The 21,777-nt window shown below is 43.5% G+C and overlaps 1 protein-coding gene across 11 annotated transcripts in view; it reads left to right on the plus strand.

Moving 5' to 3' along the window:
* LDB2 (LIM domain binding 2) overlaps positions 1–21,777 on the plus strand; it is a 380,642-nt gene that overhangs the window by 129,835 nt on the left and 229,030 nt on the right. For all 11 annotated transcript variants that reach the window (XM_027041809.2, XM_027041719.2, XM_027041654.2 and 8 more), the window contains exon 2: positions 10,782–10,884. In XM_027041809.2, coding sequence (XP_026897610.1) covers positions 10,782–10,884 — 103 coding nt within the window. The remainder of the gene's footprint in view (positions 1–10,781; positions 10,885–21,777) is intronic.

Below are 21,777 nucleotides of genomic sequence, written 5' to 3' on the forward strand. Positions count from 1 at the left end.
TTTGGAAAATATTCTTGGTTTTCTTTATTTTTTCCTTTTTTTTAAAAAAAAAATGTTTATTTATTTTTGAGAGCGAGAGGGAGAGAGAGCGCGTGAGCCAGGAGGGACAGAGAAAGAGGGAGACACAGAATCCGAAGCAGGGTCCAGGCTCCAAGCCGTCAGCACAGAGCCCGATGCGGGGCTCGAACTCACAAGCCATGAGATCATGACCTGAGCCGAAGTCAGATGTTTAACCAACTGAGCCACCCAGACGCCCTAAAATATTCTTGGTTTTCACTGAATAAATATTTAAATTATGTAATTTAAATAATAAAAACATCAAGTACTTACTTGTGGCCTACCAGCTAGGTGTTTTGGGCTATGGAGGCAAAATGTACAAGACTTGCATATAGATACTACCCTCATAAATCTTACGGAAACCCAAACTTTAAAAGGAAATTATTCTTTTATTATAGTTATGATAAGTCCAGTGGCAAAAAAAAAAAAAAAAAACCACTGAGTTCTGGGTGCACAAAACACGTATCCATTTTAGTCATTATTTTTAGATTATCGTAAATCACATTTCTCTTTGGAATGCTCACAATTAATTAACGATTTAGTAGGTCAAGGTTGAAGATCGAAATACATGAATTTTCCCAGGTGTTTGGGGGAAAAGGCGCTGATGTGTCTTTTGCTCAAGAGCCATTATCTGCCGGTTGCCAAGTCTTGTCTTTCTGCCTGTTTTCCTGCCCTTCTTTCCCAAGGCAGCTTCCACTTGCACTAAAGAGTGAAATTCAGGGAGCACTTTCTGAAGGGAAGCCTTGCATTGTGAGTTGAACCCTGAGATATTCTATCAAGACACCTAGTTTACTGTTGGATAACGTGGCCTTTTAAAACTTCTCCGTTAAAATGATCGCTCGTGTTTATTGTCAAGTAAGATGCGATTTAGCTGAGAATGAGCGGAATGGTAGATGGCAGGAGAGAAGAAAAATGCAATCCCAGGGACGGGAGAATAAACACAGTCCCACAAAGATAAATAAAAAAGGGGCTGTAGAATGCTTTCCCTGCGTCCATCACGTGTTCCTGCAGTTAGCAGCTGGTTGGAGCAAATGATGCTTCCTTATTCCTCTCATTCTTGTGTCTCCATGTAGCATTCCACAGATGTGGCGGACAGCCTTGCTTTGGGCTGTGTCTTCAAGAGGGGTAGCCCCAAATAGTCAGTGCACTTAGCACTAACTGGATGTTGGAACAAGTAAGAGGACGGTAGATGTCTCGAAGAATATTGTTCTGGCTGAAGGAACATGATAATAGAGTAGTTAAGAGGTGAAACTCAAAAGCCAGCATCCATGTGTTTGAACTCACTGTGTGATCTGAAGTGAATATTGAACTTCTCTGTGCCTCAGTCTTCACATCTATAAAATGGGCTTCTTAGAAGGACTTATAGGGTCGCTACGACACTTCACAGGGTTTATATCATTCAGTACGTTCAGAATGGTGGAGTAAGTGCTCTGGAACTGTTGTCTACTGTTATTAAATGTGCTTAGTTGGGAACAAACACGGTTTGATGCAAGGCTCCCAGGTTTGAAGAAAAAGCAGCTGGGGACTAAGGAAGTGAATAAGACTTTTGTTAGTTAGAGAACATGATTGACCTGCGCTCCCTTCGCGCGAGGGGCCGTCCACAAAAGGAAAGGCATGAGATTGGGCTCCTTTACTGTCTCCTGTCTCAATCTAGTAGGAGTGTGACGGGCAAATAAATTTAGGGAAAGCCGGTATGGCCATACACACTTCTGCCTCTGTCCTTGAGCGTATCATTCTTCCTTCAGTGTCTCCTGAGAGGGGTTGGCCGACATGTGCAAAATGGGAGTGACCGAAATGGTAAGATACAAATTAATAGAGTGCTGTCCACGTGTGTGTACAAGGAGGTAGGGTTATAAGACATCATTATTTTCTAGAACCACGAGATACTGAAGAAAGTCAATGCTCTTCTCATCTTCCTGTTTCCAGACCCCTTCATGCACTCGCTCCACTTTGACCTGTTTAAGTTTGTTTTAATAAAACACACACACACACACACACACACACACACACACACACACATTTTTCAAGAAATAGATGCTTTATGTATGGTTTCATTCTTTGGAGGGGGTGTATGTGTGCCATGTGACCAGTGGTTGCCATGGTAATTTCTCATTATTGTTGAATTGAAAAATAATTACTCTGGCAAAAATCCCACATAACCTGTCAGTGCTTAAGTTACAGATGCCGGGGGCCAGCCCTCGCACCGGGGTCCTGGTTTTGGTGGAGAGGGACAGAGATGGGAGCAGGAGAGAATCTGGGATGGAAGGAAAATGCTTTTGTGGATTTTTGAACGTAATTAAGCCTCTCTTCTGCTATTTGACCTGAGTGCGCCTCTCATCCTGGTACATGATTTGGCTGCCAGTGGTTCTGGGACTCACCTGTGATGGGACAAAAGGACCAAGGATTTTAATCACAGAAATGCATATAGAAGCTTATGTGGAGTGGAGAAGCTTCTGTGGCATTTTTGCCTAATTAAAATATATGAGAATCACGGATACCACTCCCCCTTCCTGTGTTTAGGCTGAGTTAATTTTGTCTTTATTTACCTGGAGGCTACTCTGTGCTATTGTCGTTTTCCAGCTGTGGGAAAAGAATCCAGTTTTCCTTATTAATATTCACTAAACACTAAATATGTACTGTTCAGACACCAAACAACAGCAGGGATTGGAAGGACCTGTCTGTGTGGAAAAGGTGTGGCCCCGATCAGAAGCCTTGTGGCGGGATGTACACAGTGAGATCCCCACCTCCTCCCACGCTGGTTCAGTTTCGGGAGTTATTTTGAAGGACCACAAAGAGCCTATGCTTTCTTTCCTCTGTCAGTGTCAAGAAATAATCCTCCTTTTGGTTAGTGAAGCCCCTGAGACACACTCTGCCTTCAGAGGATAATGGGCAAATAGTTTAATTTCATTTTTAATTTAATATTTTATTATTATTCCATTATTGAATCTTCTCTGGACTTTTAGATGCCCATCCTTCTCCGGGCAGGCTGGTCTCTGTTTTGTAATTATATTGATCCTCTTATTAGATCCCACTTGGAAAAACATTGCTTAGAAATGCACCTTGTGTCATCTTTGCCCATGCATCAGTCAGACCAGAAATCTTCCATTTGGAAGAACAGAATCCTCGTCATGTATGAGCCAAAATAGAGACCAGTATATACCCTGTGCCTTGACACAGGGACTTTAGATATATGCCCCAGAGAATTTACACAGGTGCACAAAGGGACACTATAAAGATCCTTATCACAACAATGTTGTAATAGCAAAAAATTAGAAACTGTCTAGAGATAAGTAGCAAGATGCTTCAGTAAAATACATTACGTGCATTCAGTGCACTACCATGTAGCTCATACAAGAGAATAAGAGGCTCTAATATATAAAATAGGTCTCCAAAAAGCAACGTTGAATGAAAAAAAAAAGCAAGCTTAAAGAAAGGAACATAATGTATGATACCATTTAAATAAAATATTAAAACCATAAAATAAGACTGTATATGAATGGAGTCATGTGTGTGTATGAATATAAAAGATGGGGGAGGAAGAGTCACTTGAACTCTAGGAGACAGTTGTTTATGGGAGCCTGGGGGAGGGGAGAAAAAAAACCAGCAGGATATGGGGACCCAGAGCATTTATTTTTATTTATAATTTTTAATTCCTCTTAAAGAGGAAAATAAGATACCATTTTAATAATTGTTAATTCTGGATAATGGACCCATGGGTCTTTACATTATCTTCTACTCTCTGTTTTTTAAAAAAATTAATAAGGTAAAACCTCACTTACTTAAGTTACAGTCAGTAAAGTATATTCATTTAGCCAACGTTTTGCTGAAAAGGACAAGAAAAATACCCAAGAGGTGGCACAGTAGAATGGCAACGTGGGTGTGAGATAATTTTGAAAATTTCTGTCTCCATGTGAACCTCTCACATGCAGGGGTGGTATATCCGCTGATGGAAAGTGAGACAACAGAGATGTGACAGAGAGGGGGCTTAGCTGGGACGCCATCTTGGTTCCCTGGCCACTGAATTTACACTCTCAAAAGATTCCTACGAAATTAGAGGAAGAATTTGTGTGGGTATGGCGTCTTCGTGTGTGTATTCCATTCTTCTCTTCCTTTATTGGGTAATCTACAGGTGGGAGCTCTGCTGAGGATGAACAATACCTAATGCCTAGTCCCTCCCTTAAGCATCACGCCATTTACTACACAATTATAAGAATGTGATTCAATCATAATTTGATTTGCATTCTAATGGGAGTGTAGTTTTCGAAGTTTCCTAGCACAAGATTCAGTGCAAAAGGAGTCCCAAGACTGGGACTTGGCGTTTGCTGCACATTCTGGGCCAAAAGAGCAACCTATTCACAGACCAGGTCGGGGGGGGAGGCCACTGTTAACCAGGAACCCTTGGTTCAGGAAGGTAAGTTGCCCGAGGTCCATTGGCTACGCACAGGAAAACGACTAGTGCTGGCTCCTTTATAGTGTGGTAAGAATGGCTTTTCCCTGGATAGAATGTCTTTTTTTTTTTTTTTTTTTAATTAATTTATTTATTTTGGGGCGCCTGGGTGGCGCAGTCGGTTAAGCGTCCGACTTCAGCCAGGTCACCATCTCGCGGTCCGTGAGTTCGAGCCCCGCGTCGGGCTCTGGGCTGATGGCTCAGAGCCTGGAGCCTGTTTCTGATTCTGTGTCTCCCTCTCTCTCTGCCCCTCCCCCGTTCATGCTCTGTCTCTCTCTGTCCCAAAAATAAATAAACGTTGAAAAAAAAATAAATTTATTTATTTATTTTGAGAGAGAGAGAGAGAGAGAGGCAGAGAATCCCAAGCAGGACAGCACAGAGCCCAAGGCAGGGCTCGAACTCATGAACTGTGAGATCATGACCTGAGCTAAAATCAAGAGTCGGATACTTAACCGACTGAGCCACTCAGGTGTCCCTGGATGGAATGCATTTTACCATATATATTCCAAATGTCGTGTCTATTATCACTGCTAGTAACTGAGGTGTGTGCCCCAACCCGCAGCCTAGCAATAAGACCTTGTGCCTTGGTTGGCTTTTGAGGTCATTTACCGTAACCCTTATTTGGAAGTCCCAAAACATTGGTCTTGTCAACCTCAAGGCGCTTTTTGGCTAATCTCCAAGTTAGTCTGACGTGAGGGGATTATCGCCTGCGTGAAGTCAGAGTGGTCAGCCACACCTCGTCCCCTTCAAACTTCTGACTTAGCTTCTCTCTGGAATCCTGGCTTCTAAGCAGCTTGGCAACTTTACTCACACAGCCTCCTACTGGTCAACTTGCTAAACTTGGCTATGCTCTCTGCTCTGGAAGGAGAAATGGGAATTTTTTGGTTCTTCCATTTCTCCAAAGATGGAGGCGCTAGGTTTCTGGTCAAGAGGCGGGGGTGCTAACCTGTAGGTTCAACTGTAGAATGTTAACCAGTCTGTCTTTCTTTATATCCCCTTGGCCTCTTACCGTTCTTCCCGTGACCAGGCAGAGCGCCTTCGGCCTTTGCAAGGCTGGTGTCATTTTAGGTGACTGACAACGTGAAGTTGAATGATGGAGGGACTGATTTGTCATCGTTGTCCACAGCGCATGAGGTGGCCGTGAGCTCTTACCACCAGGCACTGTAAGATCTCTGCCAGAGGTTTCTTATTTGATTTCTCGGAAGCCTTTGTGGCTGCATTTCAGCCAGCCTGGACCCCTAGCGTCATTATTATGCAAATGTCTTCCCCCAGATTGCCTAAGGGATGCCAGGAAGGATAGTCAGCAGCAAAATGGAAGGAAGAGGTGTGCAAAGAGGAAGTTTATTGCCAGGAGAACGTCATGAAGTTGGGGGAAAGGGTACAGCATCTGAAAACACCTGAGTCACAGGTCTGCTCAGGCAGAATTTCCTCTCGGCAATGCCAGCTGCCTTCGTCTTCAACTTAGGGTGAAAAACCACTTTTCAAGTAGAATTTGTTGAGGAAAATCATGGACTGGTAGTTCATCAATTGTAACAAATGTACCACTCTGGTGGGGGATATTGAGAATGTGGGAGGCTGTATTGGGGGGAAGCAGGGGATATAACAGATATCTGTGCAGTCTGTCATAATTTTGCTGTGAACCAAAACTGCTCTGCAAAAGGAAATCAATTTTAAAAAATGGACTGGAGTTAGGCAGACTTTTAAGTGAACTTTAGATTTACCACTTTGTAGCTGTCTGATCTTTATTCAGTTTAACTTTTCTGAAATTCAGATTCTGTGTTTATAACTATTTTAAGGGTCAATTGAAACAATAGTGGATAATAATAGCTTTCATTTCTTGAAAAGCTACTACGTGCTGGACAGTTACTTTTTCAGTCCTCAGAGTCCACCGAGATTATTATTCCCACTTTACACATGAGCAAATAGACGCAAAGAAGTCAGGTGACTTGACTAAGGTCCTCCAGCTGATAAGAGGCAGAATTTACATGTATGAAGTTCAATGTGACATCGAGGTTAAAGATGTCTGTTTTCTATAAGGCTGCCTGCTCTGCTCCTCAGTAGCAATCAGGACAGTTGTGAATACAAGATCGTTCAAGTCATGTACAGCACTTAGAAAATACCGGGTTATGGATCCTACTATTAACCCAGACCCCTCCCCCTCCATCCTACCTCCCCACCACCATAATCTTTCCATAATCTGCTTCCTTCGCATACACTCCATGCAAGACTGGCCTATACTTGACGTTTAGCAAGTTTTTTGTTAAAGCTTCTCTCCTTTTATTCCCTTTCCTACATAAACACCTGTCCTCTCATAATTAAGGACTAATTCAAAAGCGTTATATATGTCTGTTTAGCAGCAGTTGACAATGATAATTTAAAAATATATAAAAAAATTATGCCATTTTAGAAATATCAGCCAAGAGACAAAGTAGGGTCACAGCAATCAAGATCTCTTGAGAACTTTGGAGAGTGAGTTTCTTGAGTTGGGTTTGTGACGGTACAATAAAGAATTTCATTCATTCATTCATTCATTCATTCTATCCGCCAACCCCCAATATATGTATTTTGTACCTTTTCTGTGTCTGGGATAATTATATATTTCATCTTTAGTTTTGAAAAGTTCTTCTAAGATTCTTCACCAAAACCAATAGATTTTTTTGGTGTGTATGGTTACCTGATCTAACCTGCCCCTGCCGCACCTGTCCTGACACTTCCTGAGACCCAGACTCATCTTATGTTCCCTTGCAGTTGGTTGAATCATCACTTCTTGCTGATGCTCGGCTTATGCTCGGCTATTGCCGACACTCACTTGTCTAGGCAACGTGGCCCCTGTGCGGCTGCTTCTAAGCATTTGCTACCCCTCACTTCACCCGAGTCCTTCCCTTTTTCCCAGTGACTTCGGACCAGCCTTGGTTCTCCCTGGGTTTTTCCCTTCCACGGCTCCATTTCCTGGCAGAAATGCCAGAAACCCAGAGTTAGATTACGGAGCAATGGAGGTGCAGGATCTGATCTAGTCACTGGGCCTTTGAGTAATCACCAGGGCAAAAGAGAATGGATACATTTCTGTTCCGAGTTGCAGACAGGAGCCACTGCCAGGTAAATGGGCTACAAATAGTTGAAATTCTAGGGAAACCTGTTTGATTTATCAACAGGCTGCTTTATAAAGTACATTTGGGGTGTAGTTCTTTAGAACATGCGATGTTTCACCCCTTAAAAATGATACTAAAGACGGTAAGGCAGGGGCGCCTGGGCGGCTCAGTTGGTTAAGTGTCCGACTTTGGCTCGGGTCGTGATCTCTTCGTTCGTAAGTTCAAGTCCCACGTCGGGCTCTGAGCTGACAGCTCGGAGCCTGGAGCCTGCTTCGCATTCTGCGTCCCCCTTTCTCTCTGCCCCTGCCTGCTCGCACACTTCTCTCCCTCTCTCTCTCGAAAATAAATAAACTTTAAAAAATTAAAAAAAAAAAAGAGATGGTAAGGTAGAGTCAGGAAAGGAGCATTTTATTGATCTTCACCGTGTCCTGGGCATTCTGCTGGGCACGTTGGACTCACAAATGTATTTAATCCTCACACCCATCCCACGAGATGATTATTGCTTTGTTGTCTTTGACCCATGTGCTCTGCCAGAGAATTGTTACTGTGCTCTTGCTATCGTTATCCTCAACGTGCAAGTGAGGAGGCAGGCTCAGGAAGGTGAGTTACATTGTGAACGCTCACTTAGCTGGGAAGAGGGATGTAGCCTGGGAATGAGGGTTGCTGGCAGGAACGAGTTGCATCACTGACAGAGTGTCACCTGCCGAACTGCCCCGAGCTAAGCCGGATGCTGAGCATCCTCCGGGGCGTGAGTCCTGGCAACCGGGGCAGGACCGCGAGGCAAGGAGCTGGACGGAGAAACCAATCTGAGACAAAGATCCTTCCTTTGCACTCTCCCTCCCTTCTTTCTAAATCCTAACCCCTGCCTCGGCGAAGTCTGCCAGAGAAAGGAGGCAGGCAGAGGCTGGGGCTCGGATGTCGGAGGGTCTGAGTCGGAATCCCAGCTGTACTCCTTATCGGCTGAGTGTACCTGGCAATTTCCATTTACCACCCATGCTTCGGTTCCTGCAGTTGTACAGTAGGGATGATACATGATGTGAGCAGCTTCATTCATTCCCTGAACGGCTGCTATTGAGTAATACCATGGGCTCGACGCCATTCAGGGACCTGGGAGATAGAGCAGTGAGCACAGCACAGCCCCTGCTCAGAAGAAAATGATATGAACTGGAGAGGAAGGAGAAGAAGAAAAAAAGAAACAGGGAGGTATTAAGGAGTGAGAGGGAAAATACACATGAAGCACTTAGAATAATGCTTGGCATGTGGTAAGCACTCAATAAATGTTAACTATTATTCTTTTCCCATCTGTGTAGCAATTTGAAAGAAAATAAACCAGTGTGCCCAGGCTCTCAGATAGGGTTTCTTTCCCCAGATGCCTCTTCCACTTCTAAGCCCACTGATTTTTCTAGAAACCTGAGAGCTTCCATGGCACCCAGGCTTCGTGCTGTGGTCTCGGGCCTGGAGGGAGGCTGTCTGTTCGTTGCTCACTTGGCTGTCTCCTGCTAGTAGGTGTGAGCCCTTTGAGGGGAGGGACCGGTCTCTCAATCAGCTGTGTACTCTGAGGGCCTGCACGTAGTAAGTGCTCAATAAATATTTGTTTGGGGGGGAAAAGAAGGGGGCGGGGCGGTAGTTTGTATGTGGAGCCAGGCATTGCCCCGGGTGCTTTTATATTCACTGTGTTTTACTAAGAAAAGCGTTGGCTTTTGGTATGGTGATTGGGAGGAAGCCAGAAAAAAAAGAGACCCCAAGATTCATTTGCCTGAGCGGTTGCTTTTCTGGAACAAGGGACAGACAGCATCAACCTTCAGTGGCCCTTTAATTATTCTTGCCAGGACTGAAGGCTCATTCCTGACGCCCGCCAGTGTCAACGGCTTCATGTTGTCATAAGCAGAGCAACTTAACGGGAAGGAGAGAGGCTTGCAGTGTTTCTGCCCCGGCCAAGCAGTGGGGGCTGCGAGCCCCTCCCTCCCTTCCCTCATCTGACAGACAGCTGCAGAGCATTTCCTCGTAAAGTCTGCCAGTAACCAGTCATTCTCTGGAAAAGGATTGTGCTTCAGATTCTTTTGGGGGGGTGGGGTGGGGTGGGGTGGGTGTGACTGGGCGGCTCAGTCGGTTAAGCGTCCAACCTCGACTCAGGTCGTGATCTCACGGTTCGTGGGTTTGAGCCCCGCGTCGGGCTCTCTGCTGACAGCTCGGAGCCCGGAGCCTGCTTCGGGTTCTGTGTCTCCCTCTCTCTCTCTCTCTCTCTGCCCCTCCCCCACTTGTGCTCTCTTTGTCTCTCTCAAAAATGAATTAAAAAAAAAAGTATTTACGGCACATGGTGTAAGACATAGAGCACGAGGCCAGGTATGATTTCCCCTTTTGAATACGACACTCTGCCTAATTCACAGTTATAGGAGCCCCCTGCCCCATCACGATTAACAACGATTTTAACTGCCTTCAACTGGGCCAATGTTCAAGTGTTTTCTGGATGAGCAAGAGAAAGGCTCAACCCAAGACAAACAGTTCACATGGATAGTTTGCATTCTGCTGGACTGCTCTATTTTTAATAATCATGTTCATAACAAGGCAACGAGACTGCCCGTAATCTTAAAACAACTCTCAAGAACCATCCACATGCATGTGATGGGTGTTTCTGCCGCTGCGTATCCCTCTGTATCATCTGGATAGACCCATGTGGCAAACACGTATCTCATGGGCATATTTGCACAGGGCAGGGCCACCAGTCGCACCAACCCCTTTTTGAGTTAATTATCTCTAAAAATGTACTCCCCTTAAGCTACTTGTGATATGGTGGTTTCTGTTTGTAAAATCAAATTCTTAGAAGAGCAAAGAGAGACAGGGAGAGACAAAAAGAAGTTGAATGCGTTTTACGTGGAATGTAAACCCTTTTGTTAAAAAATGTCACATTGTGTTCCAAAGTACATTTATGAAATCTCCCCAAACACGTCCTCAAGAATTAATTCTCATCCAGTTTGCATTAACTCATTTATCGAATTGGAATTTGGTCCCCATTTGAGGCAATTAATTTGAAGAGTGACCACACGCTCGCCCACCCGCCTTCTAGAACACCCACACACATATGCTAAGTAATAAGCGAATGGTGACTGGGTTTTTCTTTCTTTTTCCTTTTCCTCTTTTGAGATATTTTCCGTTCTTGCCTGTTAAATAAATGATCCGTCTCTTTGCAGGATAGCGACAACCTCTGGTGGGATGCATTTGCCACTGAGTTTTTTGAAGATGACGCCACCTTAACCCTTTCATTTTGTTTGGAAGATGGACCAAAGCGATACAGTAAGAAAGCAGTTTATTTTTCTAATATTCCTTTTTTTTTTTTTTTTGCGCCTGTAAGAAAACCACAGGGGTCGTCAAAGAATAGCACAAGGCTGACAGGCCGACAATATCCTCTCCGCTCCTGACGAGGCTCTTGCTTCCGATCAAGGCATTGTCGCCGGGTGGCAGGCAGAGTCGGCTGTGAGAGCTTTCCTTCGAGGCTTACAATGTTTGGGCACCTGCCTGTTTAGCGAGCGAGACAAATACGAACCAAATCACCCAATGATAAGTGGGAGCTGGATTGAGGAGTTTCCATCCATTTCTTTCCTGTGACCCTCCTTTATCCTTGACAGCTGGCACTTGAGACCCAGTGTTCTGCTTCTGAAGGTTCCTTTAAAAAAAGAAATCTTCAGTCACTGTATCAGCCACATCCTTCTAATTTCTTCTTATCAATTATCTCCGGTATTTATTTGACAAGTGCTATCTTTTCTTAGGGGCAGGGGAGGCCACAGCGGCTTTGAGCATACAGTTTGGGATTAGTGTTGACAGAATTATAGTTCCTTGTCTTTCCAGAGAGTGATAACTCTGTAAAGATCCTCAAATTACTGCCTGTGGCACCTTGGGTAACAGCTGATCTGTCCTGATTAGGTTCAGCTAACTTGTCAGAGATCAGATTTGCTAGTTGTGCTATAAGACCAAGAGGCAAAGATACATCAGCACAGAAGCAATTAACGTCTGGTTAGATCAGAAAGAGATGTGTTTTCAGAAATCAGCGTTGCACGTATGAAAGGCTCTGTCAGAGGATAAGACATCCCGAATGTCACAAAGACGGAGACGATGGAACCAACCACCGTATGTCTGAACAAGTCAATCCAGAGCACTGGGCAATTGTTAGATAATAAGGCTCATGATAAACATGATGAAAAGGTCTGATTGTTGCTATATGTATTTTGAGGCTGCTAGAGCGTTTTTTTTTTTTTAACTTTAGAGGAGTTTGGACAACTTAATGGTATTTGGACTTATTCTGTGACGGGCTGATTAATTACGCTAACATATGCATGGTGATTTTGCCCAATGGCAAACTGGGGACAGCAGGACAACTTGAACTCTCAACGCTGCCCAATTGGAACTCATTGCCATGAGCATCTCTTTAGACTTCTTTGCTGTGGGCTTTTAAGGGCATGGGCATTTCCAGTAAGTGTTTTGGGTGAGGGGGGCTGTGTGTCTGCCAGACAGCGGGCTGTTTCAGAGTCATTCAACTTACTGACTCCTGTCATAAGCACTGGTGAGCCCACCTCATGGGGTCCTGAAGAGTTAACTCGCTTTCCTGTGTGTGGGTGCCCCCAGGCAGCCTCACGCCCTGGAGAGTAAAAGAGTCCGGTGCAGAGAAGCTGCTGTTTCCGAAGTCCCGGGAGATAAATGAACTCAGCAATCCAACAATTACTCTCTCCCCAAAAGCCTGCCTGATCAATGGTGAATAATTTCGAGCCGTGCAGTCGTCCATCCTCTGAGCCTTCTTATTTTCTTTTGAGGCATAAGCTCAGATAACTTCAAGTTATCATTGTTTTATGTTCCTGTGCTTTTTCCTTTTTTTTTTTCCTTTATTTATTTTTTTTATTTCTATTTTTTGTGAATCCATCAGAGTCTGCTCAGGGAACTAGAATTACAGTTTTGAAGCCTGTACTAATACAGCAGGGGCTCGATCTTCCCTTTGCCCACCATCCCACCCCGACGCCATTGGAGGGTAAGGCACGATCAGTATCCGTTTAAGATCTTACTGATACCCGTGCACAGGAGTGAACGCCTGACTCTAAGCCATTGTTGTCCAGGTTCCTTTGTTTCCGTGAGCCAAAATATTTCCCGAGCAGAGAAGGGAAACAAAGATGATTGACAGTTTGGAGCGGAGTCTCATCAGCTGCTTTGCTGACAGCCTGGTGATGTGCACATGCTGCTGATGTGCGGGCAAGTGACAGCTGATTGACAGCCCAGGACGGGGAGACAGGGAAGATGAAGGATGCTTAGAACGCCTGACGCACACTGTTTATGCAGGGCTCTGAGCTCTGGCGACGCCACGTTAACCCGTGTGCGCACCAGGCGGTCCGTGCCAGGTTGGGAAAACACCTGCCGGCCCTGGACTGGAGGTTACAGCTCTTCCTTGAAGCCTCCCAGGGAGCTGACAGCCTTGCGTTTTTGAGAAAGAAAACAAGACTTGACTATTACGTTTCTATATGTAAAGAATCGCCCCAAATTACATTTATCCTGGGTACCAAGAAATATGCCAGATGGGGTTTATTTAGCCCTTACTGGAAAAAAAACTTCCTTCTCTCTTCGCATCTCTATGCATTTAGAGGGTCCCTCTGGCTCTAAGATATCTTATCTCCAAGCTAGAGTAAATCCTATGTGTCTGCTTATTTGTTTGGTGTCTGTCACCATCCTATTAGAATGTCATCTCCCTGAGAACATGAGCTTCATATTGTTTATTGCTGAATTCTCAGATTAATACTGGGACTTGTACATAATAGGTGCTCAGTAAGTATTTGTTGAACGAATAATTGAACGAGTAATGGACATCTGGGAGGAAGTTCATAACACCAAACAGAATGTTGGCCAAACAATTCTTTGACCGAGATCACTGTTCTTTGTAAAATGGGAAGAACATGATCCACAGCACTCCGTTGGTGTTTTCACATAGGCCATAGGATATGGTCTGATCTACTTGAAGTGAGAGGGGGGGGAACCAGTGAGATAATAATTCAGGAAATCATTATGCTTTCCGAGATCTATTACTCTTTCTCTCAGAAAGCTCCTCTGTGTTGATCATGTTCCTTCAACCACTCTAGTCCTCAGCCCTTTCCTCTCCTGAGGGGGGTGGGACTCCCTCCCCGCACCCCCCACCCCCCCGCCCCGCCAGGGTGGGATATGGCTGGGGCAGGTGGAGACTGCTGATGTTTTCCTGGAAGACTGGGGCTGGGGGGTGAGGTTGGTGTGGACAGGTGCCAGGTGGACAAGATTACCAGACCATGAAATTGAGCTGTGCATCCCTGCCCCTGCCTTGTGGAAGGTTCAGGGAGGTGTTTCTTCAGCAGCTGGAGAAGTGGGCAGTTCCGAGAGGTAGTTTTCTCCCTGGATGACATGGAATCTCAGGTGGGCAAGAGAGCAGGGACAAGCAATTCCTTCTCTGTCAGCAGATCGGTAGTTAAAGACTGTTAGAGCTGCAAAGCGTCTTTTCCAAAAATGGAAACTTGGTCCAGAGAGCCCCAGCTGGTGAGTCACTGGGCCTCAGGCCGTTTGACTCCAAAGTCAAAGCCAGGGCACCTTTCCTTCCCTCTCCGTTTCCTATCTCCACACTGTCCCATAGCTAAAGGGAAAGGAATGGATTTGTCAATTCACACGTTCCCAGGAACATAAATCACAAATAATTACTGTGGCTTAGTTGACAGAGGAGGCAAGGGAAGCGGAGGATTGGGGCTCTCAAAGCCCCCTGCACACTTACTTTCTAATTCTACATCCCGCGGGGTGTGTGGTCTCCCTTCCCTAAGTACAGAAGTGATCCCTCTCAGGTTGATCACTCCCGGAGAGCCTCCAGAAAGCACTTCGAGTCCTCCGGCCCTTTTTGAGCACGTCGTGGAGTTGTGTCCCGCACCATTCTCTCCCTCTGTGACCGTCACAAACACCCTTTGGGTAACGGTATGGTAAGCCCCTCCAGAGACCTAGGCTGTGCCCAGGTCCACGCTGGCCATGGTCTTCATCTGTTCCCACTTCACTCAGGAGATCTCTCTTTGCTGGGAGAGATGCAGGGAAAAAGTGCTCCTGGCTCTCACGACATTGGAGAGCCTGGGAGTTAGCACCGTGTAGCAGAAAGGGCAGGAGGGTCCCATGTGAACATTTTTGGTTGTCATATCATGCTTTGATGGGTGGACAGAAGCTCCATTTCCTCATCTGTAAGGTGTAATACTACCATCACTGGCTTGGGGTGAAAATTAAGTGAGATAATACAGTCCAAGAGCCTCAGACCATTTGAAACACTGACCGTTATTCTTCTTCTTAAGTTTATTTATTTATTTGGAGAGAGAGAGAGAGAGAGAGAGAGAGCGCACATGTGGGAGGGGCAGAGAGAGAGAGAGAGAGAATGAGAACCGCAGCCAGGGTCCACACTGTCAACGCAGAGCCCGATATGGGGCTTGAACTCACGAATCATGAGATCATGACATGAGCCGAAATCAAGAGTTGGACGCTTAACTGACTGAGCCATCCTGGCGCCCCTAGCACTATTATTATCGATAACAATGCACGGCCTTGGCATTACTGTAGCTTCTGTGCCTTGAAGAGGAGTGCCATTGGGCAGGTGTTTTTCAAGTGGGCTCAATGTGCAGAGAATCACAGGTCAGCTGGGAGGTACACGACCTCACTGATGGGCAGTTTCTACTGAAATGCCGCATTGAAGAGACTATATCCTCCCCAGCTTTCAACTACACACATTCACTGTTATTTGTGGCATGTAGATTATGTTCAGGAAGGGAGAAATAGGGCAAGGGTGATTGAGAATGTGTGGGGCTTTGTACCTCTGGGGGCTGAAGACTCCAGACGCTAAACCGGGTGTAGGTTGGCATTGCCTTGGACATTGGGGAAAAAAGCGACGTAACTACTAAGTGACCATCGTGTTTCAAGGCACTTCTCATCGGCCTGCTTTGCGAGGAACAGGGTTCAGGCAGGGGCTTTGGGTCTGATACCTGAGCTCAAATGTGGCTTTGCCTTTTGCTACTTGTGTGGTTTGGTGTACATCACTTTCTAAGCATCAGTGGCCTCATGTGAACAGTGAGGGCTTGATGCAGTGATGTATATTTCCATCTCCTTGAAAATGTTTCTTAAGTAGCCGTCTTTTGATTGAATTCTAATGTGTGCCTTGCTGAGTCTAGATTGAGATCCGAGGCAATTCAGATAAAATTGTCATTAATCCCTTAACTACTATTTGCAATTTGGGGCTGGGGGGCCCAGTAATTTTCTATCATCTACTTGTTATTTCATCTTGACTTCCATATTCTGTCTGGACTAAGGATTTCTGGCACGACTACACGTTTACACAGTCACGTTAGCCAAAGACTGTTGTTTTCCTCTCTGTGGCTGCTGGGGGCACATCTCACTCAACAACAACAAAAGAAAATTGTTCTAAGACATATCATCCTCCATATCATTATTTTCTTGTTTTCCTCAGCCATCAAGTCCCAATGATATTGTGAAGACCGTCCAGTCGGCCTCTCTGTGGAGCCATTTCCACACTTGCTGTTTCTCCTTAACATTTTCTTTCTCACATCCCTTTTTTTTTTTTTTTTTTTTTTTTTGCCATTTCTCAAAAGCTCTGGTACCATTGCAATATTGACTAAGTTCTTCAACGTTGTCTTGTAATATGTGTTTTTATGTCCTGTGTATTCGGATGTGTTCCCCCTAAGGTAGGGAAATTCTCTGAGGCTCAAGTAGCTTCACTATCTCTGCTTAATATCTTTCTCCTGCTTTTTATTGGTTCACCTCGTCCAGCTGTGTTTTTATTGTGCTTGCTGTATAGGAATTCTGAAAGCATTTCCCCTCTCTCCCCAACTTTCTCTTTCCCCAATATCATATTGAATGACTAAAAATATATTTCTGAGAAAATCATTCCTCGAATATATGCATAGGCATTTTGACACGGCATTTAATAACTACTGGGGCACAGACGTGGCCATTTTGAAAAGTTACCTGCAAAGAGCATGCACTACAGCACATGGGGAGAAGGGATTTACAAGGCGAGAATCTGTGCCTGTGTATTTTCTATGAATAACACCTCTATAGAGTTCACCTGAGATCTAGAAGGCACAGGTTTGTGTAGCTGGGACTTAAAAACCCTGTGCTTTCTCAAGAGACGTTTGTTAGCTGGTCCCTGGGATCTTCCTCAGTCAAGTAATTTTGTTTCTCTGAAAACTCCTCCTTTAAAAAAAAAAGTTTATTTATTTATTTTTGACAAATGGAGAGAGTACGAGTGGGGAAGGGGCAGAGAGAGAGAGAGAGGGAGAGAGAGAATCCAAAGCAGGCTTCGTGTTGTCAGCGCAGAGCCTGACATGGCACTTGAACTCATGAACTGTGAGATCATGACCTGAACTCACATCAGACGTTTAACTGATTGAGCCATCCGGGCACCCCTGAAAACTCCTTATTTAAAAAAAAATTATGGTGGTAGAGATCAAAATCATGGACTTTGGATCCATGCAGATTCATTTTGAGTCTTTGTTCCCCTACAGCTGTGTGATATAGGCATGTGACAGGATGTTCGGCATGTTGCATAAACTATCTTCACCTCTGTTTTTTCACATGCAGCATTAAGATAATAATAATGCCAACATCAGAGAATACTTGTGAAGATTAAGTAAGATTAAATAAATGTAACTTTAGCTTAGTGCTGCCCATGGAGAGCATACGATAAATATTTATTGTATGAATAAATAAATGGAATGAAAATAGAGGATAATTCCCATTACTCATTTAGTCATTTGGCATATAGCAGGGAAAACTTGGGATTTGGGCAGATCAGACCCGTCTTCTTTCTATATGGAAACCTTAAGAATTTAAAGACCAATTGGGAGAAAAACTGAATGGCAGATGATGACTTAAATAAACAAGACCTAAATTATTACAAGTGTGACCTGTCCAGTGAAGGGTGAGATTTCCATCCTCTGTTCTGCTCAGGGAGCAAGGAAGTGTTGAACGCTTGGGCGCCTGGGTGGCTCAGTTAGTTGAGCGTCTGACTCTTGATTTTGGCTCAGGTCATGATCTCGTGGTTGTGAGATAGAGCCCCGCGTTGGGCTCCACAGAGCATGGAACCCTGCTTGGGATTCTCTCTCTGTCTCTCTGACTCTCTGCCCCTCTTCCACTTGTGCTGTCTCGCAAAATACATAAATAAACTTAAAAAAAAAACATTAAAAAAAACAACCTGTATCTTGCGGAAAAGAATGCACCCACTCAGAGTAAGCCTTGATGGTAAGTTACTGGATGGCTCTGGCATTTTTGTTTCATACGAATGTAGATGTCTTTGTCTCAGAAGACTCTGAAAAATGCTTTCCTTTGCATGGAGCTGCACTAAATGGTTTCTGGATGACTCTAGCCTCTGAAGTTATGATTTTAGCATGTAGCCCTTTTAAATAGCAGTCTTCATTAAGCTGGCAAGATTTGGAGTAAATTAAGTTAGGATGAAAGCAGCCTTTCATTTGAAATTCATTTGCTCCTGTACTCATTCCTTGATTCATTCATTCAGAACTCAACAAGTGTTTGCTATTTGCCAGACATTGTCATAAAGAGGCAGTCAATTTTTGAAAGGAGGACCGTTCATCACAAATTTTTCCATTACTTTTGATTTCATTCTATTTAAAACTCTTACCTTAAGTTAATACAATCAGCTAAGTAGCTCAAAAAGAAAATATTCTTGGGACATTAATACAAAATCTATGACTAGCTATAAAAAAGACTTAAGAGAAAGCTCACAACTGATAGATGAACAGACTTCTGAAAGGGAGAAAAAGAGACCAAATACCTTCCCGTTTGTGGTTCCAAATTGATGATATCAACAGTTGCAAATAGGCGGTAACAATAGATTGAGCAGACATTACATTCTGTCTCTTCACCAATAAATAAGTACCATACTAACGGTCACGTGAGCTAATGGACCGAAAAGTGTTTTGAATACATTTCAAGTGCTATACAAGTTAAAGGTATAATATCATTGCATTTATAATTGATCTTTAGGATTTGGTGACTTTTAATTTTCCCTTTATATGTCAAACTGTTAAGAAACCTGGGATGATTGTTGGATCTTTCTTCATAGGGTTAAAATTCACTGTCAAATACACAGACTTGAGGATGTTAGGCCTCTGACTGCCCTTAAGAACTTAGTTGGGAGGTCTGAATGAGGTACTAACTAGGAAATGGACATTATATGTTGTTTTTGAGACTCTGTGTGACTAAGATATCTATGGGATCCTGGCACGTGCATTTCCTGATTCTTGGTTTCATGGATACATTCCTATTCCCATGTCCTTCCTATGGCTCTCAGACCAAGATGGCAATACGATCTAGAGGGAGAAATGTGGCCATGTTTTTCGTTATCACAATGGCAGGAGGTGCTAGTGTTATTTATTGTCTGGGGGCTAAAGAAAATAAATATGCCACATAACAAAAAATTATCGAGAAACACCTCACCAAATCCTCTTTACCTCCAATTTACTCATCATCTTAAAGACAGTGTTGCTAGATAAAATGTAAGTACACAGACATAATGCTTGAGACATATTTATGCTACATAATTATTTGTTGTTTATCCAAAATTCAAAATTAACTAGGTATCCTGTGTTTTTCTTTCTTAAATCTGGGAGCCATACTTGATCCTTCAAGTATCCCAGTTTATTCTTAGATATGAAATCTTGATAATTCCAGAGCAGCTCCAAAGCAATGTGAGCATGACTCAGCATATGAAAAAAGAAAAAAAAAACTCTAAGAGATTTACCTGTTCCTGTTATTCACAGTGGTCTTGCCTCTGTTTATTTTCAGCAAATGTACTCACTCACCAGCCCCACCTAAAGAATAAAACACCTCAGTAGAGGGTGGGAGTGCAGGGTGAAGCCTGCCTAAATTTAAATCCAAAGTCCACCTTGCAGGCATTCCACAGTGGACTTTGCCAGCATTTGTGCAGATGCTGGGCATACATACATGTGTGTGAGAATCGCCTGTGTTAAAGGAGCTTATAGTTTAACGAGGGAGTCAGACACATAAACAATGAACGCTAATGCAATACCATCAACACTGGAGGAGTAGGCGGAGCAAAAGTACCATGGGGCATTGAGAAGTGAGTGATCAAATACGCTTTTAGTGAAAAAAGACTCAGGCTGGCAAAGACTTCTTTCTAAACTCCTAAAACCCTTTGTTTCTTACAGCCGTGACAGAAACCATCATGCCACAATACCTTGCAAATATGAGGGTTTCAGAATGGATTGAGTGAATAATGCAGCTCTGGTCAATAGTACAAATATTACTCAAGGGGGCTGATTATTTAGACCACAGACACATTATTGCACATATGATTTCCCCCCGGTTTAATACGTTTCTATCATCACAATCTCAAGTTGTAGCAACTCATTTTGTGTCATGGAGTGACAAAAATGTCAAAGAGCAATTTGGAAATTTAGCCACAAGCAGAATAAGGACTTGAGATTCACATCTACCCAACCTACAACACCAGGATTGATTTTTTTTTTCCTTTAATGCTTTGGGCTATGGGTTGGTAATTTCACTACTTGGTTCGTCTGCTAATCTATTAAGTCTGATGGTACCACCAAATTTCATAGAATAAGTAATCCTTAGCAATGGTTAACTAGGTACATGAGTCTCATTGAGTGAATCTTAATGGACAGAATTTCAGTTGAAACACTTATTTATCCATTGAACATTTCTCGAGGACTTTCCATGTGTCATCTTCCTGTGCTCTGGCAATAAGAAGACGAATGAGCAACATCGCTTGCCTTGGAGGAGCTAAAGGTTTAGTGAACTATTGTTTGTAGGACTTGACTGTTAGCAGGTTTTAGCCACATCTTTTTAAATACATGCCTTCCGCTTTTGATTGTGAACTTGTTCTTAATAAGGGTCACCACTCTATGTTTAGACTCTATATCCAAATGTGATATTGGTATATTTTTAACATAAAGCATTTTGAAAACCCAGTGTTAAGCTGGGATGTGTGCAGTGTTTCCTTTGTATGACTCTGGCTTGTGACGTTCTTGTTCAGTGGGGTGAGCTTATTTAAGCATCTTCCCCCCATCGTCACATTTGTGCTGTGTTTTCAGGTTGTGGATGCACCTTATTTATGCAAATGAAGTCAAATAGAGGATTTGTTACAGTCGGGATAAATTAGCATTCTTCTACAACTGTGTTAAGCAACGTTCAGGTGGATTTCATTAAGATTGTAGAGGGTCCATGATTTTTAGATCACCTATCATGGTGTGTTTCATTATTTATTGTTTAATCAAGGTAGTCATGTTGGAATATCTGAAATCAGGAGCTTATAGAACCTGGTGCCTTCATGTAGTTTGCTTTTATTATTCATTCTGAGAGAATGAGCTTCACACAACTATCATGATGTACTTGTTTATTTTTATGAAGTTGATCCTTTCCCAATTGGTGTTGTCTTTAATCTACTCTCTGATGATAGCTTCCCTGGTGCAACATGTATCTTTGGCTTTTCAATAAGTCAGGAAGACTTCAAACTGACAACAATTGAGGCTCATAATCATTTTGAAGATCTGTAGAAGGAGGAAGTAACGTCACTTGGGAGCGTGGCAATAAAGCTACTCCTTTTTTATGAGACGAGTTCTCCATCTTACCTGGAGTAAACAGAGCCTTACGTTATTGTTACAAACTTTTCTAAAAGTATGTGTGTCTTATTTCATCTTGCCTTTGAATAATCTTACTTACGCGTTGATTGTTCATCTTCGTTTTACTTTGAAAAATACATTATTTGCTCAGCCAGGTTGGGTTAGTTACCTTGAGAGCAATGAAAAAACAAAGCATTCTTCCAGAATCTTATCAGAAGGCGAGCCTAGTCAGTCATGTTGGGGTGGGTACTGCCTCACACATGCCCATGGTATCTCTGTGCCGCCCCTCTCTTTCCCTTCTGATGGTTCTCAGTGAAAGAACGACTGTTCGCGTGTTGTGTCTCGGAATTAAGGCCAGCTTTGAAAATAGTTCGAACGTGGAAGTTAGCTACCTGAGAGATGTTAAAATCTACATGAAATTTCCTCTGGAAACGTTTGTCATGTTATACGTGTGAAGTAGGACCCGCATTTGATGACGCCAGCTACGTTTATTCACGTTTTGGTGGAGGTATTTAAGAAAGTCCAACTT

The sequence above is a fragment of the Acinonyx jubatus genome, chromosome B1 (assembly GCF_027475565.1).
Source record: "Acinonyx jubatus isolate Ajub_Pintada_27869175 chromosome B1, VMU_Ajub_asm_v1.0, whole genome shotgun sequence".
NCBI classification, from domain to species: Eukaryota; Metazoa; Chordata; class Mammalia; order Carnivora; family Felidae; genus Acinonyx; species Acinonyx jubatus.